This window comes from Hemiscyllium ocellatum, chromosome 18 (genome assembly GCF_020745735.1).
Source record: "Hemiscyllium ocellatum isolate sHemOce1 chromosome 18, sHemOce1.pat.X.cur, whole genome shotgun sequence".
NCBI classification, from domain to species: Eukaryota; Metazoa; Chordata; class Chondrichthyes; order Orectolobiformes; family Hemiscylliidae; genus Hemiscyllium; species Hemiscyllium ocellatum.
This window is the reverse complement of record NC_083418.1, coordinates 29,992,574-30,008,630: the sequence shown is the minus strand read 5'-3', so window position 1 is coordinate 30,008,630 and position 16,057 is coordinate 29,992,574. Positions and strand designations below refer to the sequence as shown.

Here is a 16,057-nt window from a genome sequence, read left to right as displayed (position 1 = left end):
CCTTTGCTCAGATATTCAGTTCTTTTGTTTTTTTTTACACTCTTAGTTGGTGACTGGGACTGACTGACTTTACCCCATCCATGGTCTAATGCTGTAAGTTCAGAGGAATATACCACAGCAATCAACCCAACTAACAACATAAAATACTTGACAATAATATAGGACAAGTTAGATCTCCAAAATGAAACCTGTCTTGACAGATCACGTTTCACTTTTGCGGTTGGTTGCTCAAAAATATGCACACGAGGCTGCAGGTGTACTTTTAACAATAGGTCATAAGTCCATTACAGAAGAAAAATACTGTTATCTATAAATACACAGTTAGAAATACCACCATCAAAATGAAATTTCAACCTTCTCCCAAGACCTTTCATTGTGGATACTCAATCCCAAAGATATATCATTCTTATCTCAGGTTTATTAATCCTAACATTTTTTCCCCTTGCTAGAGACAGTTCTTCATTACTTTTTTCCAAGTCTGCTACTATGAATCTCTCATTGTAATGGCGTAAAATTTTCAGTTTCAACAACTTGAAAGATTTCGATCTGAATTCTTTTGGTTTTGAAGTTCCACAGACTTCAGCCACTTCTGGGTTGACTCGTATGCCTGTTAGCAGCTCTCTTCTGTACTGAACTGATGGAGTTATCCTGAGCTAGAACTTTGAATCTTCTGTTTTAAAATTAAAACTGAACTAATTGCCCCATGTGTTGTCCTGCTTATTGGAAACTCAACAATATAAACATTTTATCCTATATCAGTACAGGTGTTCTACCAAATACTCTTCAGTCACATTCTTGCTTCAAACTGACTTTGAGCTTTGAAAATAAACCTTTAGAGAACTGTCCCACATCCATTTTGAAATCCAAATCACAAAAATAACACATTTATTGCCATTTTAGCTAAGGAAACTTTGTGAATCAAGTAAAAATTGAAGTAGAATGATAGAATGTTTTATAAACTGTGGATCAAACACGTTGACATTACTGTTCTTTATTCAACGTACCTAAGATGAACAGCCATAAGCCCCATTTTTTTTTTAGAAAGCTTGAATGATTAAGCTGTAGAATTGGGTCGGTCACATGAAGTGGGATTAATTTCAGATAGTGAATTAAAATAAACACAATGAATCCAGTTACAATTTCCATCCACGTATTGATGAATCATTTAGTGGCTTACTTGACAAATCAAGTGATGAGAGCATTGAGGGTTATTTGTGGAATACTGTAATTTTCCAGATAGTTGCAATGATTGATAGCCAGCCTGGCTCAAGTGCATTACTAATGTGATTTTGGTTTCTTTAGATGGACTGTCACACACGGATTGACCAGCTGTTTACAAAGAAACTGTACATCATTGGGATTGCTGCTGTCATTGTTGCAGTCATTATGGTATGAACCTTTTTAAGTCTAACAGCAGGAATCCCAGATAATGCAGGGAGTTCATGCAGAAAATTTTTCTTGATGATCATCTTGTAAAGAACAGAAAGGCAAAAGTCACTAGTCCCTTTCTCTTTTGGAGTCCTGGTTTGAATGTATCAATGGTGATGAATCATAAGACTATAGAGGTGCAAGACCATCTTTACTCACCTGAAATACTGTTACTTGAATGAAGTCTAATGGACTTAATATGATTTCTCATGAATATGGGTTCATGGCATCATTCTTAATTCAGCAGTGATGGCATGAAAATGAGCAAGTTTAGATTTAATGTGCCTAATCATTGTGAAGCTTGAATCTTTCTCCAGTGCCTCCATGCATGTTTTCTACCAGTTTTGCTGGGTAGAGATTAGAAATATCTCTTTTTGAAAGAGCAGAGGTCAATGAACCAGGTGCAGATCAGGAATTAAGGAATACTTTGACTATCTAATTCAGCTAGGACTTAACTGATATTGCAACTCTTGTAATAAGTATCTTATTGTATAATTGATTTCTTTCTCTCTCCACTTCAGATTCTCGAGATGATTTTCAGCATGGTGCTGTGCTGTGGGATCCGAAATGCCTCTGTGTACTAAAGGGGCCCCTTCTGCTGCCACTCACTGGATCCTCTGAGTGCAGCTGAAAGAAAAGCTTTGTAGTGGAGTAGATCCCATTATAAGATGACCCCTAAACTAATCTTATTGTCTGTGATGTTGCCACTTTTTAAAATATATATAATGTTTCTTTATATATATAAAAAAAAATTTCCTGGCATTGACGGTTCTCCTCTGGGTCTCCATGCTGCAGCTTCCACTAGAGGAATCTGTGTGCAGTTGACACCTGGTACTTACCCATCAGGTCCACAGCAAGTAAATCATCAACTTCAAAGAGCTTGTATGCTGCAGCACAGTCGTAATTGTTTGGATATGAAGACTATTTAAGGAAAAGGATTGGATGCCCATTATGCTACAGGAGGGGGCTCAGTGCTCCTTTTGATCTGAAGCTTTGGGTTCCTCAAACAGATGAATATGAACACTTAGATACTAAAGTTATTGGAATTCAGTTTTTAAGAAAAATTGACTTTTCTGGCAACTGCATCAGCTGTGAACCGTCTATGATCAGTGTGCACTCAAATGGTGCAAACTTTCCAAAATGAATGTACTGATTTCAAAGTATTGATTTTTCTTCCCATTGTACTGCAGGTACCTTTCTTTCAAAAAGTATATGTGTTACCTAACCGGTGCAGTGAGTAACTCATGAAAGGGGCTGGTTAAAATTTGTACCAGCCTATTATTGCGCTTTTTGCTCTTGCGTACCATTTGTTCATTTATATAAACGTAGCTCTGAATGAACTAAAGGAGATTTTGGCCGTGCCCCCACCCGGTCTCCTGTATTTTAATGTCTTGTGTATCAATGTAAACTAAAAGGAGATCATCCTACGTGTATCATTTCAGGCAAGTTTTTTTTATATCAGGGTTTCTGATACTGTGGGGTCTATTTGCTTAACTTCTAGCCTGTGTTTTGTGGGATACCTTCAACTTGAAGGTCTTGCTGGTTATCTGGTGGTTTGAAAAATTCCATGTGTATAAGCTCTGATGCCTTGCTTTCAGCTTCAGTCAGATAGCAATTTTTTTACTGTAAAGTGCTGTTAATTATGGCATTCTAACCTAAAAGGAATAATTAAAAACAAATCTGGGCACTTGTACTTTTCATAATCCAATTCTACACTGACCATTTGAACACTGATATTACTATGGGAAAATATGCTGTGGTTTCTACCAGAGTAAACATTAGAACATAAACCTGAAACCCACCCCTCTAAAGCTGCTCCATAATGTGCCTAGAACCATAAACCAGTCCATGCAAATACATTCTTAAAAGTCCAATAGAACAGTGCCTTAGTCTCCTTGTCAAACCTGATTGGGGTTTCAATCAGTTGATCAAAAGGATGGAAGGATGACTAAACACAAGCTGGATATTTATCAAGATCATTTGTTATCTTGAGAAACATTCAAATTGGGAATGCATTCAGTTGCTACCCATGTTTAAAAAGAAAGCAAATGATTGGTTAGCAGGCAACTAATGTCAACAATCTTAACTTAGTCCTGCTCCAGCCTCCATTGTCAGATGTTCTTTGTAAATCAGATGGGAGCATCTATAATGCAAACAGCTACTCTTTGACCACTTCCCAACACCAATTAAAACATGTACAATGTTTGTAAAGCGTAGGCACGTTTGTCCGATAATGATTTTATACTTTGTGTTAAGTCTGGATCAGTGTGTACTTATCAACAGTGAGGTCATCCCAGTAATGCACTGACAATTTATTCAATGTTCTGGTAAATTAGAAAAATAAGTATTTTCAATTATGGTTCTTCTGATTTTAAGTTGGCAGTAGAGACATGGTTATCACTCAGGCCTGTTGTTACCCAGGGGAGTTCTGATGAAGTACTTATTTGCTGCTGTTTTTATACAGCAGTGATTTCAGAAGGAATTGGCTGTTTTAATTGTGATGAAAATGTCTGAGTTGGATTGAACCGTTGTACACATTGGGTTATACTAAGTGTAATGTCCTATAAATTTTAGCATGTCTGCATCCAGTGGGTTTGTATACAACATGCCTGTTCTGTGAATACGTAACAATAAAGATCACCTCCTTTAACACAGCTTTGACTCTAGTATGTTTATGCTGTGCCCTGGACTCTGTGGTACACACTTTCTCCCTCTCTTTTCTGCACAAGGGAATGTAGCATTTCACTTTATTGGTATTAAACATTAGGGTCATGTATGTATACATATGCCGGTGTTTCTTCAATCCTCGAGAGTGCCTGTTGTCTGTTTTAATTTGTCAATTTCCTAGCCTGTGGCATGATTAATTTAGTACTAACCTAGAGACTGTTTGGAGAGTGGAAATAAGATTTTTTCAATCTAATTTTGTTTAAAATATTTACAATAACCTACCAGTCTAGCAAGATTTGAGGCAGATCAAAGGCACCTAGTTAATCAACTGATCTATTTCTGCCATGTGCTCAAGTTTCCTCCCATCATCCAAAAATGTGCAGGTTAGGCAAATTGGGCAATTTAGCATAACCATTGTGTCCAGGAATGTGCAGGCTAGGTGGGCCAGCCATGGGAGAAATACAAGGTTTACAGGATAGGGTTGGAGTCTGGGTCGGATGCCCTTCAGAAGGTTTGTGCAGACTGGATAGTCTAGTGCCTCTCTGCATCTAGTGACTATTTGAACGAGTGTTTAACCAGTTTTCCTCTCTTTTTTTTTGGTGCGGTTCCACAGACACGACAGCTTCTGATATCTCAGTACTGGACATTTTTTTTCCTCAATCTTGAAATTACATTGAATCCAACCATGGTGGAATTCATTAGGCACTGAGACAAGTTGTGGCAAAAGGCAAGGCCAGGAATCTGAGGTCAGCTTATCAGGTATTGAACCCTTCATTCAGCACAGAAAATGTCACACTGAGCAGCACTTTTATCCATTTCTGGGCTTGTAGGTACAACTGATGAAGCAGTGACAGCTGCATCCTGATTTAAATGAACTGCAAATGCATAAATGCCTACTTGATATCACCTAAGTGATGAAGGACAATCCTAATGATTTGGGACATGTTAATGTTGAATAGGAGAATTGGTTGCACTTGGTGAATGTAGTAAATACTGGATCACTGTTCCAACAGCTAGCATTAGTTTATTCAGTACGATCAGCTGAGCTAGGATAGATGAGAAATTTCTTTGAGGTTAGTGAATCTGGATTTTTTTCTTAACTAGAGAAGCTGCAGAGATCTGGCAGTTAAGTGTATTCGAGGCTGAGATAAACTGATCTTTAATATGGAAATCAAAGGTTATAGGGATGCAGCAAAGGGAGTTGAGGATTAGCTAAGGCCTACTTATACGTTTTATGATCCTGCTGCAACTAGACAGATGTGAAATGTGTAGGATATTAGATGGTATAACACTGTGTACTTCCAGTTTCCAATGACAAATTTCCAGCATTCAAAAAATCGTAACCATTCTTGTGTTGATATTCATTATGCTAGTGGATGTGCTATTCTAGCATTTTCTACACTACTTCCTGCAATTACCAATGACAATATGCTTCATATTACTAGCACAGCAATGGCTTGACTTAGTTCAGTTTTATTGAAATTACTTCCTGCATGTACCTACCCACTCAGCTTTAATATTTCATTGGCATTTAATGGATTATATAGAGATTCCTGAAAAATTCAGGAGTTTACATTTCCTGTGAGCCCATCTTTTGAGAATAGTCACTGACTTAGTCACTTTTTGATTTGCTCAATCAGTCATAGTGAGGGTATTTCCAATATCACATATTCAAACTTGCTCCTACCTCAAAGTACCTCCTATTGGAATCACTAATCTTACCATGAATTAAAACATTTGTTTTTGTAGGGAGAAAAAACATCTGTGCTGAAATAATGTGATAAGAAAGGTCGGTACTGTTATAGTGACTCAATCTCGTTATTGGACATAGGCCGACCTGGAGACTGAATTCCCCCTTCTCAAATATTTCAGAATTTACAATTGAGTAATGCAAACCAGAATAGCAACACTTTTCTGCATGTTTTAATTCTAAACTAAACTGTTAATAGCTAAGAAAATGCAATGCTCTGAAGAGTTCTGTTGAGCATCAACCAATCTTTCTCGTTTTAGCCTCTTAGATCTGCTATACACTTCCACTATTTTATAAATTGTACAGAAAGCACACCAAAGGCCTTAATCTTCTAAATCTCTTTCTGTAAGTCATTTATCCATGTGCTGAATTGTGCATAGGTGTGCTTTCCCAAACAAAGTATATAATGACAACTTGCATCAAATGGGACAGTTCTGTATTAATTCCACTGTTTGGACTCTAATGAAGGAAAACTGAAGATGACAGTTTGGGAACAGAATCAAATAAAATGTGGCCATATAATTTATCAGTTAAAAAAGACCGTGTAGGAAAATTTGACAACTAAGTCGACAATGCTAAGAAATTGAAAGATGGTGACAGTTTCAGTAACAAGCAGACAAATCTAACCTTCAATGTTGTGCTACAAGTAAATCTCCATGCCACAGCATGGTATTATTTTCATTGTAAACACTGAAACAGGATCATACTGCAAGTCCAGTATCTCCACTGCTTAATGCTGTCTGTCTTAATTTTGTCACGAACTTTCACAAATCATATGAAAGACAGACAAGCAGAGGAGGCTGTACAGCTGACCCAATGCAATCAGCAGACCATTGACATACCAGAAAAACTCTTGAAGGGAAAGAAATGAGGAATTCTCTTGGAAAGTGTTCTCAGATATTTCATTACTAAAACAGGCAGACAAATCAACTTAAATCATAGTGATTTTATTCTGCTGTTGACAAAGCAAACTAGGAGAAAGTGAGGACTGCAGATGTTGGAGATCAGTGTCGAGAGTCTGGTGCTAGAAAAGCACAGCTGATCAGGCAGCATTCAAGGAGGAGAGTCGATGTTTCATAAACTCTTCATTTTTCCTGATGAAGAGCTTATGCTTGAAATGTCGACTCTCATGCTGCCTGATCGGCTTTGGTTTTCTAGCACCACACTCCGACTGTGGACAAAGCATGTTGTGGCTTACTTGAAACCAGCAGGTACCAATGATCACTGAGTCTGAAAAGGGATTAGTATTTGGAATAACCTACCCATTCATTCTGGACTTCAATGGTGGTTTCACCAGACTTAGTGATAGATGAACCTAATGGTCCTCTGAATAACATTGACCCTCCAGGTATCAGAAGGCAAGGAGTACTATTGCAAAAGTGAACTGAATTGTTTGTAAAGAGGTACTTAACTATTTGATCATAATAATCTGTTTAGGAAAAGGTGCACCTACCTCAGGTGGAATTCGACATCAGAAAAGATCTAGATTCCTGAGAAATGTCAAGGGAACTTGCACAGGCATTCAGAATTCTTTATATTCAGTCACATAAACTGTAAATTCTACCAATGTATTGCCCTTTTCCTTGAAAGTTTAGAAAATTTCAGAGGACCGAGCATTGCAATGAGTACTATCTATTTCAGCTTGAGGAACCCACCATTACTATAAACAGAGGGTGGTGGAGGAATGCCTTTCAGGCTGAAGGCCTGTGACAAATGGTGTGCCACAAGGATTGGTGCTAGGTCCACTGCTTTTTGTCATTTGTATAAATGATTTGCATGTGGTTAGTAAGTTTGCAGGTGACACCAAAATTGGAGGTGTAGTGGACAGTGAAGAACGTTATCTCCGTACAATGGGATCTTGATCAGGGCCAGTGGGCTGAAATTTAGATAAATGTGGAGGTGCTGCATTTTAGAAAGGCAAATCAGGGCAGGACTTGTAAATTTAATGGTAATGTTCTAGGGAGTGTTACTGAACAAAGACCTTGAAGTGCAGGTTCATAGTTCCAGGAAAGTGCAGTTTCAGGTAGATAGGATAGTGAAGAAGGCATTTGGTATGCTTTCCTTTATTGGTCAGATTTTTGAGTATAGGGATTGGGAGGTCATGCTGTGGCTCTACAGGACATTGGTTAGCCCTCTTTTGGAATATTGTGTGCAATTCTGGGGTGTCTTCTATAGGAAGGATGTTCTGAAACTTGAAGGGGTTCAGAGAAGATTTAAGGATATTCCCAAGATTGGAGGATTTGAACTTTTGGGACCTGCTGAATTGGCTGGGTCTACTTTTCCCTGGAGCCTCAGGCTGAGGGGTGACCTTATAGAAGTTTATAAAATAATGAGGGCCATGGATTGGGGTATATAGACAAGGTCTTTTCCTTGGGGTGGAGGAGTCTAGAACTAGAGGGCATAGGTTTATGGTCAAGAGAGGAAAGATTTTGAAAAGGTTGTCCCTGAGGTCCCTTTTAGAGGGTGGTGCCTGTATGGAATGAGCTGCCAGAGGAAGTTGTGGAAACTGGTACAATTATAACATTTGAGAGGCTTCCAATGGCATATGAATAGGAAGAATTTAGAAGGAGCACAGTGGTTAGCACTGCTGCCTCACCGCACTGGAGACCCAGGTTCAGTTCCCGACTCAGGCGACTGACTGTGTGGAGTTTGCACATTCTCCCCGTGTCTGTGTGGGTTTCCTCCCACAGTCCAAAAATGTGCAGGTCAGGTGAATTGGCCATGCTAAATTGCCCGTAGTGTTCGGTGAAGGGGTAAAGGTATGGGTGGGTTGCGGGTCGGTGTGGACTTGTTGGGCCGAATGATCTGTTTCCACACTGTAAATAATCTAATTTTAAAAAGGGAACAAAAAGGATATGGGCTAAGTGCTGGCAAATGGGACAACATTAGTTCAGGCTATCTGGTTGGTATAGACTAGTTGAACGTTCTGTTTGTGCTGTACATATGACCTATTGCCACCTGATACTTGTCATATTTAGTTTACAGCCAGTAATAGACAAGATAAAGGAGATGCTTTTCTTCATTAACACTTCTAAATTTGTGACTATGTTGCACAATTTTACAATAAAAGGTACTTCAATTTTGTTTTGTTCTCGTGCAATCCCACATTATAGAAAGTTCTGGAGTTTAATGGCAAAACATTGATGCAATTTGGGCTGCAGGTTTTTATGTTGAAGGTGGTACAATCAAATGCTATCCTACTCTCTTCCATCTTGTGCTGCAACTCTTCTTCTTCCTCAAACAGAGAAATACTCATTAGGAACCCAATCGTAGCAATTCAGAACTTGATCAAATGGACATAATAGGATCGGGCAGATGAAGAAATATTTCCCATAAGTTTCTAAGGCCATAAGTGCGACTAGTGCTGTTAAGTTGAAAATAGAAAACCATTATTTAAAAATCCTGTACTCTCAAAATTCTGACCAAAGTAAAGGATTTAACGTATTCTAGTTGTGGTTATTACAGCTCTTAATTCTTCTCATACATTAGTGATCTCCCATCTGGCAAACAGGTAAAAAAAATCCATGGTGGGCGGCACGGTGGCACAGTGGTTAGCACTGCTGCCTCACAGCGCCTGTAGACCCGGGTTCAATTCCCGGCTCAGGCGACTGACTGACTGTGTGGAGTTTGCACGTTCTCCCCGTGTCTGCGTGGGTTTCCTCCGGGTGCTCCGGTTTCCTCCCACAGTCACAAAGATGTGCAGGTCAGGTGAATTGGCCAAGCTAAATTGCCCGTAGTGTTAGGTAAGGGGTAAATGTAGGGGTATGGGTGGGTTGCGCTTCGGCGGGTCGGTGTGGACTTGTTGGGCCGAAGGGCCTGTTTCCACACTAAGTCTAATCTAATAATACGTATGATACATTTAAAGCGAATACAGAACAGAAAAGGAGTAGATACCTATATTACTCCATAATTTTCCTCTTATTTGCATCTGAATTACTGCAAAACTGATCTGAGGTTATATGGCTTGAGAATGAATGAACTAAATTGGATAAGCAGCCATAAAATGTTAAAATTCCTCCATTTATGCTGTGAATGGCTGTTAATAGATTTTGTTTTGCTCAGATTAAAGAACTATTAGAAGTGATGTCCTGCAGGGAATGGGCAGTGCTGTCTATGTTCACTGGAGTCTCAATCTTGATACTTACTGTCAAACAAGTTAGAATAGGTCAGCAGGTGGTAGACAGAAGTTAATATGGTTAAGTGTGGGATGAGAATTGTCATTGGGGTGGAAGAAATTAGAATATGCATTTTAATAGATATATGTAGGAAACAGAATAAAGGGCCCAGAGATTAAATTCCTTGAAAGTGAAAGCATAGTTAGATAAAGCCATTTTTGTAAAATCCAAAGTGACTTTTTTAAAGAAAAAGAGCAAATAAGAGAAGTAACTGTTAAACTGATGAGGAAATGGAGGGGAGATAACTATTTAATGCTGTAACAAATGCAATGCTTTATAGAAAGAACCTAAAAATCCTTTACCAAGATGGGAAAATAGTTTTGAGATTTCACCTTATTGGCTTATTTCCATTGTAACAAAGATAGATCTGAGAAAAGATTAAAATAAAGAATGGTCATTTTGATCTAAGCAGCTGAAAGACTAAACCACTAAAACAGTTAAACATGACTTCCAGCATCTCAGTAATTGTATACCTTCCAAAATTAAGATTGACATTTAAGAGCAGTAATAGTGTTAGGGATCAAAAATACAACAATTTCAGGTGACTGTAGACAGCAGTGAGAATAGTGAGGGAAAAGGAGAATACAGAATGTCCCCTGTCCTCACCCTATAATGGAGATGAGAAGCAATGGAGGCCTACAGCTTGCACAGCAGTGAAGGGAAAACTTACAACGTGACCACTAACCTTCAGGCTGATCTTTGCTCCAGGGTTACTGCAGATTCCTTAAAAAAATACATAATCCATCATTTTGACTTCATGACCTGTTTCTCCAGCCATATGTAGAGATCATCTTTTCAGGAAAGATTAGACATTGTATGTTAAAATAGCCATTAATTTTGTTTTAACATTAAGGTTTTTTTTAAAAAAAAAACATCCTTTCACCTGTTTTGAATGGGCAGAATTCCAGCTAGAGTAATATAACGTAGCATGAATACAGCAAAATTATCTCTAGAATTGGTTATAGCATGGCAATGTATTCCTTGCTCTTAACATGAGATGAAAATACTCAGCTGTGTACTGAATGTTTAACCAAATAAAGAGACAGATTGATGGGGATTGTATGGCAGAGATGCAAAATTGACAGCTATGTTGGGGTTGGAAAGGGCAATTCACTATTATGCATTGTGATCACCCATATTCAAATGTCATCTTCAGTTACAAGGCAGTAGAAATCTGTTCTTGTTCCATAATTTCGAGATCCCAGATCTGCAATATCCACATCATTTCTTTCTGCGTACTCAGAAGGAGGTTCCACACTGGGATTAGTCTTCATCTTAGGAAGAGCAAATACGGGTGGGGGAGGGCCTTTGTAAATTGGTGCTCTCACTCCTGGGGGGAGAAAATAAGGACAGTCACTACGAGCAGTACATATTCACACGTTCCTAGTTTGGGGGAAATTTCATGCTCCATGACATTAGTCTTTCTTGAAATTGTAATTACTTACACTCATGCTAGATAATGTTAGAAATTGAGAAATTGAATAAGTAGTCAGACCATTTTCACTGGAGTAATACAGTCATAGAAATCAGTTACTAGGAAGTGATACAAAATATGATAGAGCCAGTATAAATGCATTTAAAAGGTTAAGCATAACTAATTCTACTAGATAAGATGAGAAAGCAGATGGGAAGCAATTACCTTGATGGACCTATTCTTCCTTTTTAACTATAAATATACAAGACAGTCTCCCAATGTTCCAGCCACAGTACTTAGAAACAGAATCTATGCTTCTCAGAAAATCCTCAAGGTTAATCCCAAGGGAACTGTTGATTATTTCACACACACTACCATCATTACCCAAGTTGTTAAATTTGTAAGTATCTATCCATGTGCCAGAGATGATAGATATGCTGCCTTAAAACTTGCCATTTCTCAACCCATGTCTGGATATTGTCCAAATCTTGTAGTTGAACGTGGACTGCTTCAATATTTGTAGAGTCACAAATGGTGCTGAACATTGTGTAAGTATAGGCAAACATCCACACCTTCTGACCTTATGATGGAGGGAAGTTAAAGATGGTTGGGCCAGTGATATTACCCTGAGAAGCTCCTGCTGAAATGACTGACCTCCAATAACCACAACCATCTTCCTACATGCCAGGTATTATTTCAACCAGCAGCGAGTTTGCTTCCTGATTCCTCGATATCTCACACTGTCGAATTGGCCTTGATGTAATTCTAATTACACCTCTTTTTGTCCCTGTTTGAACCAAAGCTGTAATAAGGAGCTGAGTGGCCTTGGCAGAACCCAAATGGGACATTGCTGAACAGGTGCTACTTGATTGCACTGTTGATGACAACACCTGTTAATTTTTACTGATAATTGAGACTCTCGACTCCTGTAAGACAAGAAGCGATAAATATTTTTTTAAAAGTCATAGAAACTCATGTTTTCATAGTTCTGGTTAACGCTGTCCTATTTCTCCCATCTTATCAATTTTTTAGTCAATGTTCATGTTATCTCTATGGTTAGATTTACATATTTCTGCGTCTATGCTCTGACCAACCTTCTGACTTACCACAGGTCTGTGCTTAACTATCTGCTTTTTATTTAAGTTTTATATGATCTTTTGGCATTTCTAGTTAACTGTGGATTGTGGGTCTGCCCCTTGGAGTTTTTCTTATAAATATGAATGAGTATGTTCTGTACATTCTGAATTATGATCCACCCCTCCACCTTTTCCTAGCTTCCTATCATGAAGAGTATAGACCATTAAATATTCAGGTTCCAATCCACGTCATCCTGTAGTGATAGGCTCTGAAATGGTTACCAGATCATTCTGTTTGCCTTCCAATTCAGCTGTTTTGTTTCAAATACTAGGTTTTTTCAGCTATCATCTTTTATTCTTATTTATTGATTCTCTCCACATTCTATCCTCTACTCTGTTTATCATTTCCTTTACCAATACCACTTTATTTTGATTTCTCTATTCTTTGACTTACGTGTTCCCATATTTAATCCCTCGCCTCTACAACATAGAGCTGATATTAAACTAATTTGCTAGTCATGTAGGTTAGAGAATTCTGGCCTCAGCATGGTTCAAGCGAAAATCATCCCATCAAGCCAGATCTCTCTCTTCCACTGTACTGGTGTCTGTGCTCAAATTGGAACCCACTTCTCCCATACCAGTCTTTGAGCCACACATTCATTTCCCTAATCTGATTTGTCATATGCCAACTTGCACATGGCTCAGACTGAAGGGGGACCTGAGACTATAGGATTGAGGGACTTGGATAGGATTAATAGCATGTTTCCCCTCAGAAGGGTCAAGAACTAGAAGGTAGACTTTTAAAGTTCAATAGCAGGAGGCTTAGACAGAATTTTAGGAAAAGAGTTTTCACCCAGAGTGTGGTGGAGGACTAGACTACATTGGCTGGGGAGGAAGGAAACTTCAACCTTTTAAAAAAAGTACCTGGATGAGCACAATATCCTAGTATTCAAGGCTATGAGCCTTATAGGAGGAGAATGTCGGCAGTAGTTTATTTTTTGGCTGTACTAACTAAAGGGCTGAAGGGCCTTTTCTGTACAATAGGATTCTGTGTAATCCATTACATAACTTTCTCTCCAGCCCTGAGCAGATGTGTGCTTCCTGCACCCTGGAACTACCACACAACAGAGCTCTCACTCTTTTCAGGCAACAATGGCAAGCCTATCTCCTGTCATTATCATATTCCTTTTTGCTCCCCCTACTTTAATGCTTCTTCTAATATGGTGCGAGAGAGTCTGTTTGCTCATCCACCTTGCAGCCCCTTCTCTTATCCAAACAACCTGAAAGAATCTCCAACCTGTTGAGACAATAGCAAAGGCTGATGCTCCCACATTCTCTTGACCTGTGTCTCTCACTGTATGACTATCTTGTTGCAGCATATCAGCTGAAGTAGAAGAAAAACTGAAAGTACTACAGATGCTGTAAATAAAAAAACAAATTTTTGGAAAAGCTCACAGGTCTGGCAGCATCTGTGAAGAGACATCAGAGTTTACATTTCAGGTCACTGCACCAGAAATGATAACTCTCATTTCTCTTTAAAAGATGCTGCCAGGCCTGTTGAGCCAAAGTAGAAGACTCTATCCCCCAAGTATGACTGCCATCTCTCGTACCAATGAATGGAGGTAATATTCCCCTTCCCTGCTGCTCTATCTGTAGTTCAGTCTCAAGCTCAAACACTGAGCTGAAGCTGCTCGAACTTCAAATGCTTGCCCTGAACCAACCTGGTGTAGCAATTGTGACATGCTGCATCTGTGACACAACCTGTCCTGCCATCCTCAGTGTTTTAATTAACAACCTTATTTTGTTCAATCATTTATTATCCTTTGTTTTAATATATTTCGTAACCTTGCCATTAGTAACTATTCTCTGAAACTTAGGAATAAAATAAATCTTCGTTATGTACCAGATATTCACTAAATCACTAGCTCCTTCACTTGTAGCAAAGTAAGAACCAATTCCTAGAAGTTGAAATGTTAGAAAAACCAAAGGCAACAGATCACTTCTTTCCCTTCTCCTGGTCACCCAGCTTCCAGCACAGTACTGTAAGGTCACACTCAAGTGCCTAAGTCATACTAAATTGAATAGATTTATACTAATGGCCTATCTGACCCAGTTATTGAGAAACCAGTTTCAGCTGTCTCTTTTTAATTAAGCTCAACTGCTTTCTAGCAGTTGTTAAACCTTGATTGAGAGCAACTTCAGAATTTCAACTGTAGATTGTTATATGCTAACTATAAAAAGTTAAACTTGTTCTAAAAGATTCCGATCACTTACCTCACTGTCAGCATTCAATGCTGAAGTTGTGCATGCTTAACTGCTATGAAGAATTTTTCTAAAAATTACTGGTTGGGCCAACAATCATTACCCATTCCTAGTTGCCCTTGAGAAAGTAATGTTGGTGAGCTGTCTTCCCCAACCACTGCTGTCCATTTGGTACGGAATCATCCACAATACAATTAGAGAGGGAGTTCTAGGATTTTGAACCAGTGATACTGAAGGAACAGCAACTCCTCAAGTTAGGCTAGTGAATGAAGTGGAGGGGAATTTGTAATCCCATATATGTACTGTCCTTGTCCTTCTAGATGGAGCGGTTGTGAGCTTGGAAAATGTTGCCGAAGGACCCTTGGAAGATTTCAGCAGTACATAATGTAGATGGTAAATATTGTTGCTCTATGCATTGGTGGTGGAGGGAATTAATGTTTGTGGACAAGGAAGTGTTTATGGACCAGACCAAACTTCCTCAAAATATATTAAGAGGATGGTCTATACCCTAACATTTTTTTATTTTAAAAAGTGATTCGTCACATTCCAGATGCAATTCAATTGGTCAACCTACTTGGCTTGAAGCAAAACAGTTTATCTATTTTCATACTACTATTAAAACACAAAAGAAAAGAATTAACTATAACTCTTGAAATGCTAAACAAAATAAATATTAACCACTAATTAACTGTTCCAATATGGTAACATCCCATAAACATGCTCTTGCCAAAGGCAAATTCAGTAAAATACATTATCTCACATATAATTCTAGCAACAGAAAGAGAACCACACTTTTTGTTGTAATAGAGTGGAATAGAAGCGTCCATATCCAGCTTTAAGACACCAGCAACTGAAGGCTAAAACTAAAAAGAAATCCTGGTTCTGTGGGAGCTTGACCCCACCCATTCAGGCTGCTTCTATTGTTCCAACTTATTTTTAAAAATCCTCAAGGCCTCACAAGCTGTTTATTTTATTGGCTTTGGAGTAGATTGCTCAATACTTCTGTCTCAACCCTTCATGGAAAAAAAAGGACAAAATATACCTCTTAAAGTCATATTATCCTCACAAAGTTTTGCGAATGGATTGAAGATTTGGGTCATTTTCATAAGCATCTTGATCCTCTGGGTCAGTTTGTTACTCAGTTGAAGTTGGTAGCTGCCTTTCCAATGGTGGTTCTTCCATTGTCATTTATCTCAAGAGGGTTGGAAATATAAAAGCAGTGACATACTTCTGAGACTTTATAAAGCTCTAGTCAGTTCCCATTTAGAATACTGTGTCCAGTTTT

At 38.6% G+C, this 16,057-nt stretch overlaps 2 protein-coding genes across 2 annotated transcripts in view; one reads left to right on the top strand and one right to left on the bottom strand.

Annotated features, from left to right (window-relative positions):
- Positions 1-4,082, top strand: part of cd81a (CD81 molecule a) — a 71,275-nt gene extending 67,193 nt beyond the window's left edge. Inside the window, exons 7-8 of the mRNA XM_060838812.1 lie at positions 1,303-1,389; positions 1,950-4,082. Of these exons, the coding sequence (XP_060694795.1) occupies positions 1,303-1,389; positions 1,950-2,012 (150 nt within the window). The 3' untranslated portion in view covers positions 2,013-4,082. The remainder of the gene's footprint in view (positions 1-1,302; positions 1,390-1,949) is intronic.
- Positions 4,083-10,476: 6,394 nt separating this feature from the next.
- The window catches only part of sigirr (single immunoglobulin and toll-interleukin 1 receptor (TIR) domain), a 50,006-nt gene continuing 44,425 nt past the window's right edge, over positions 10,477-16,057 (bottom strand). The window contains exon 10 of the mRNA XM_060838445.1: positions 10,477-11,350. Coding sequence (XP_060694428.1) covers positions 11,160-11,350 — 191 coding nt within the window. The 3' untranslated portion in view covers positions 10,477-11,159. The remainder of the gene's footprint in view (positions 11,351-16,057) is intronic.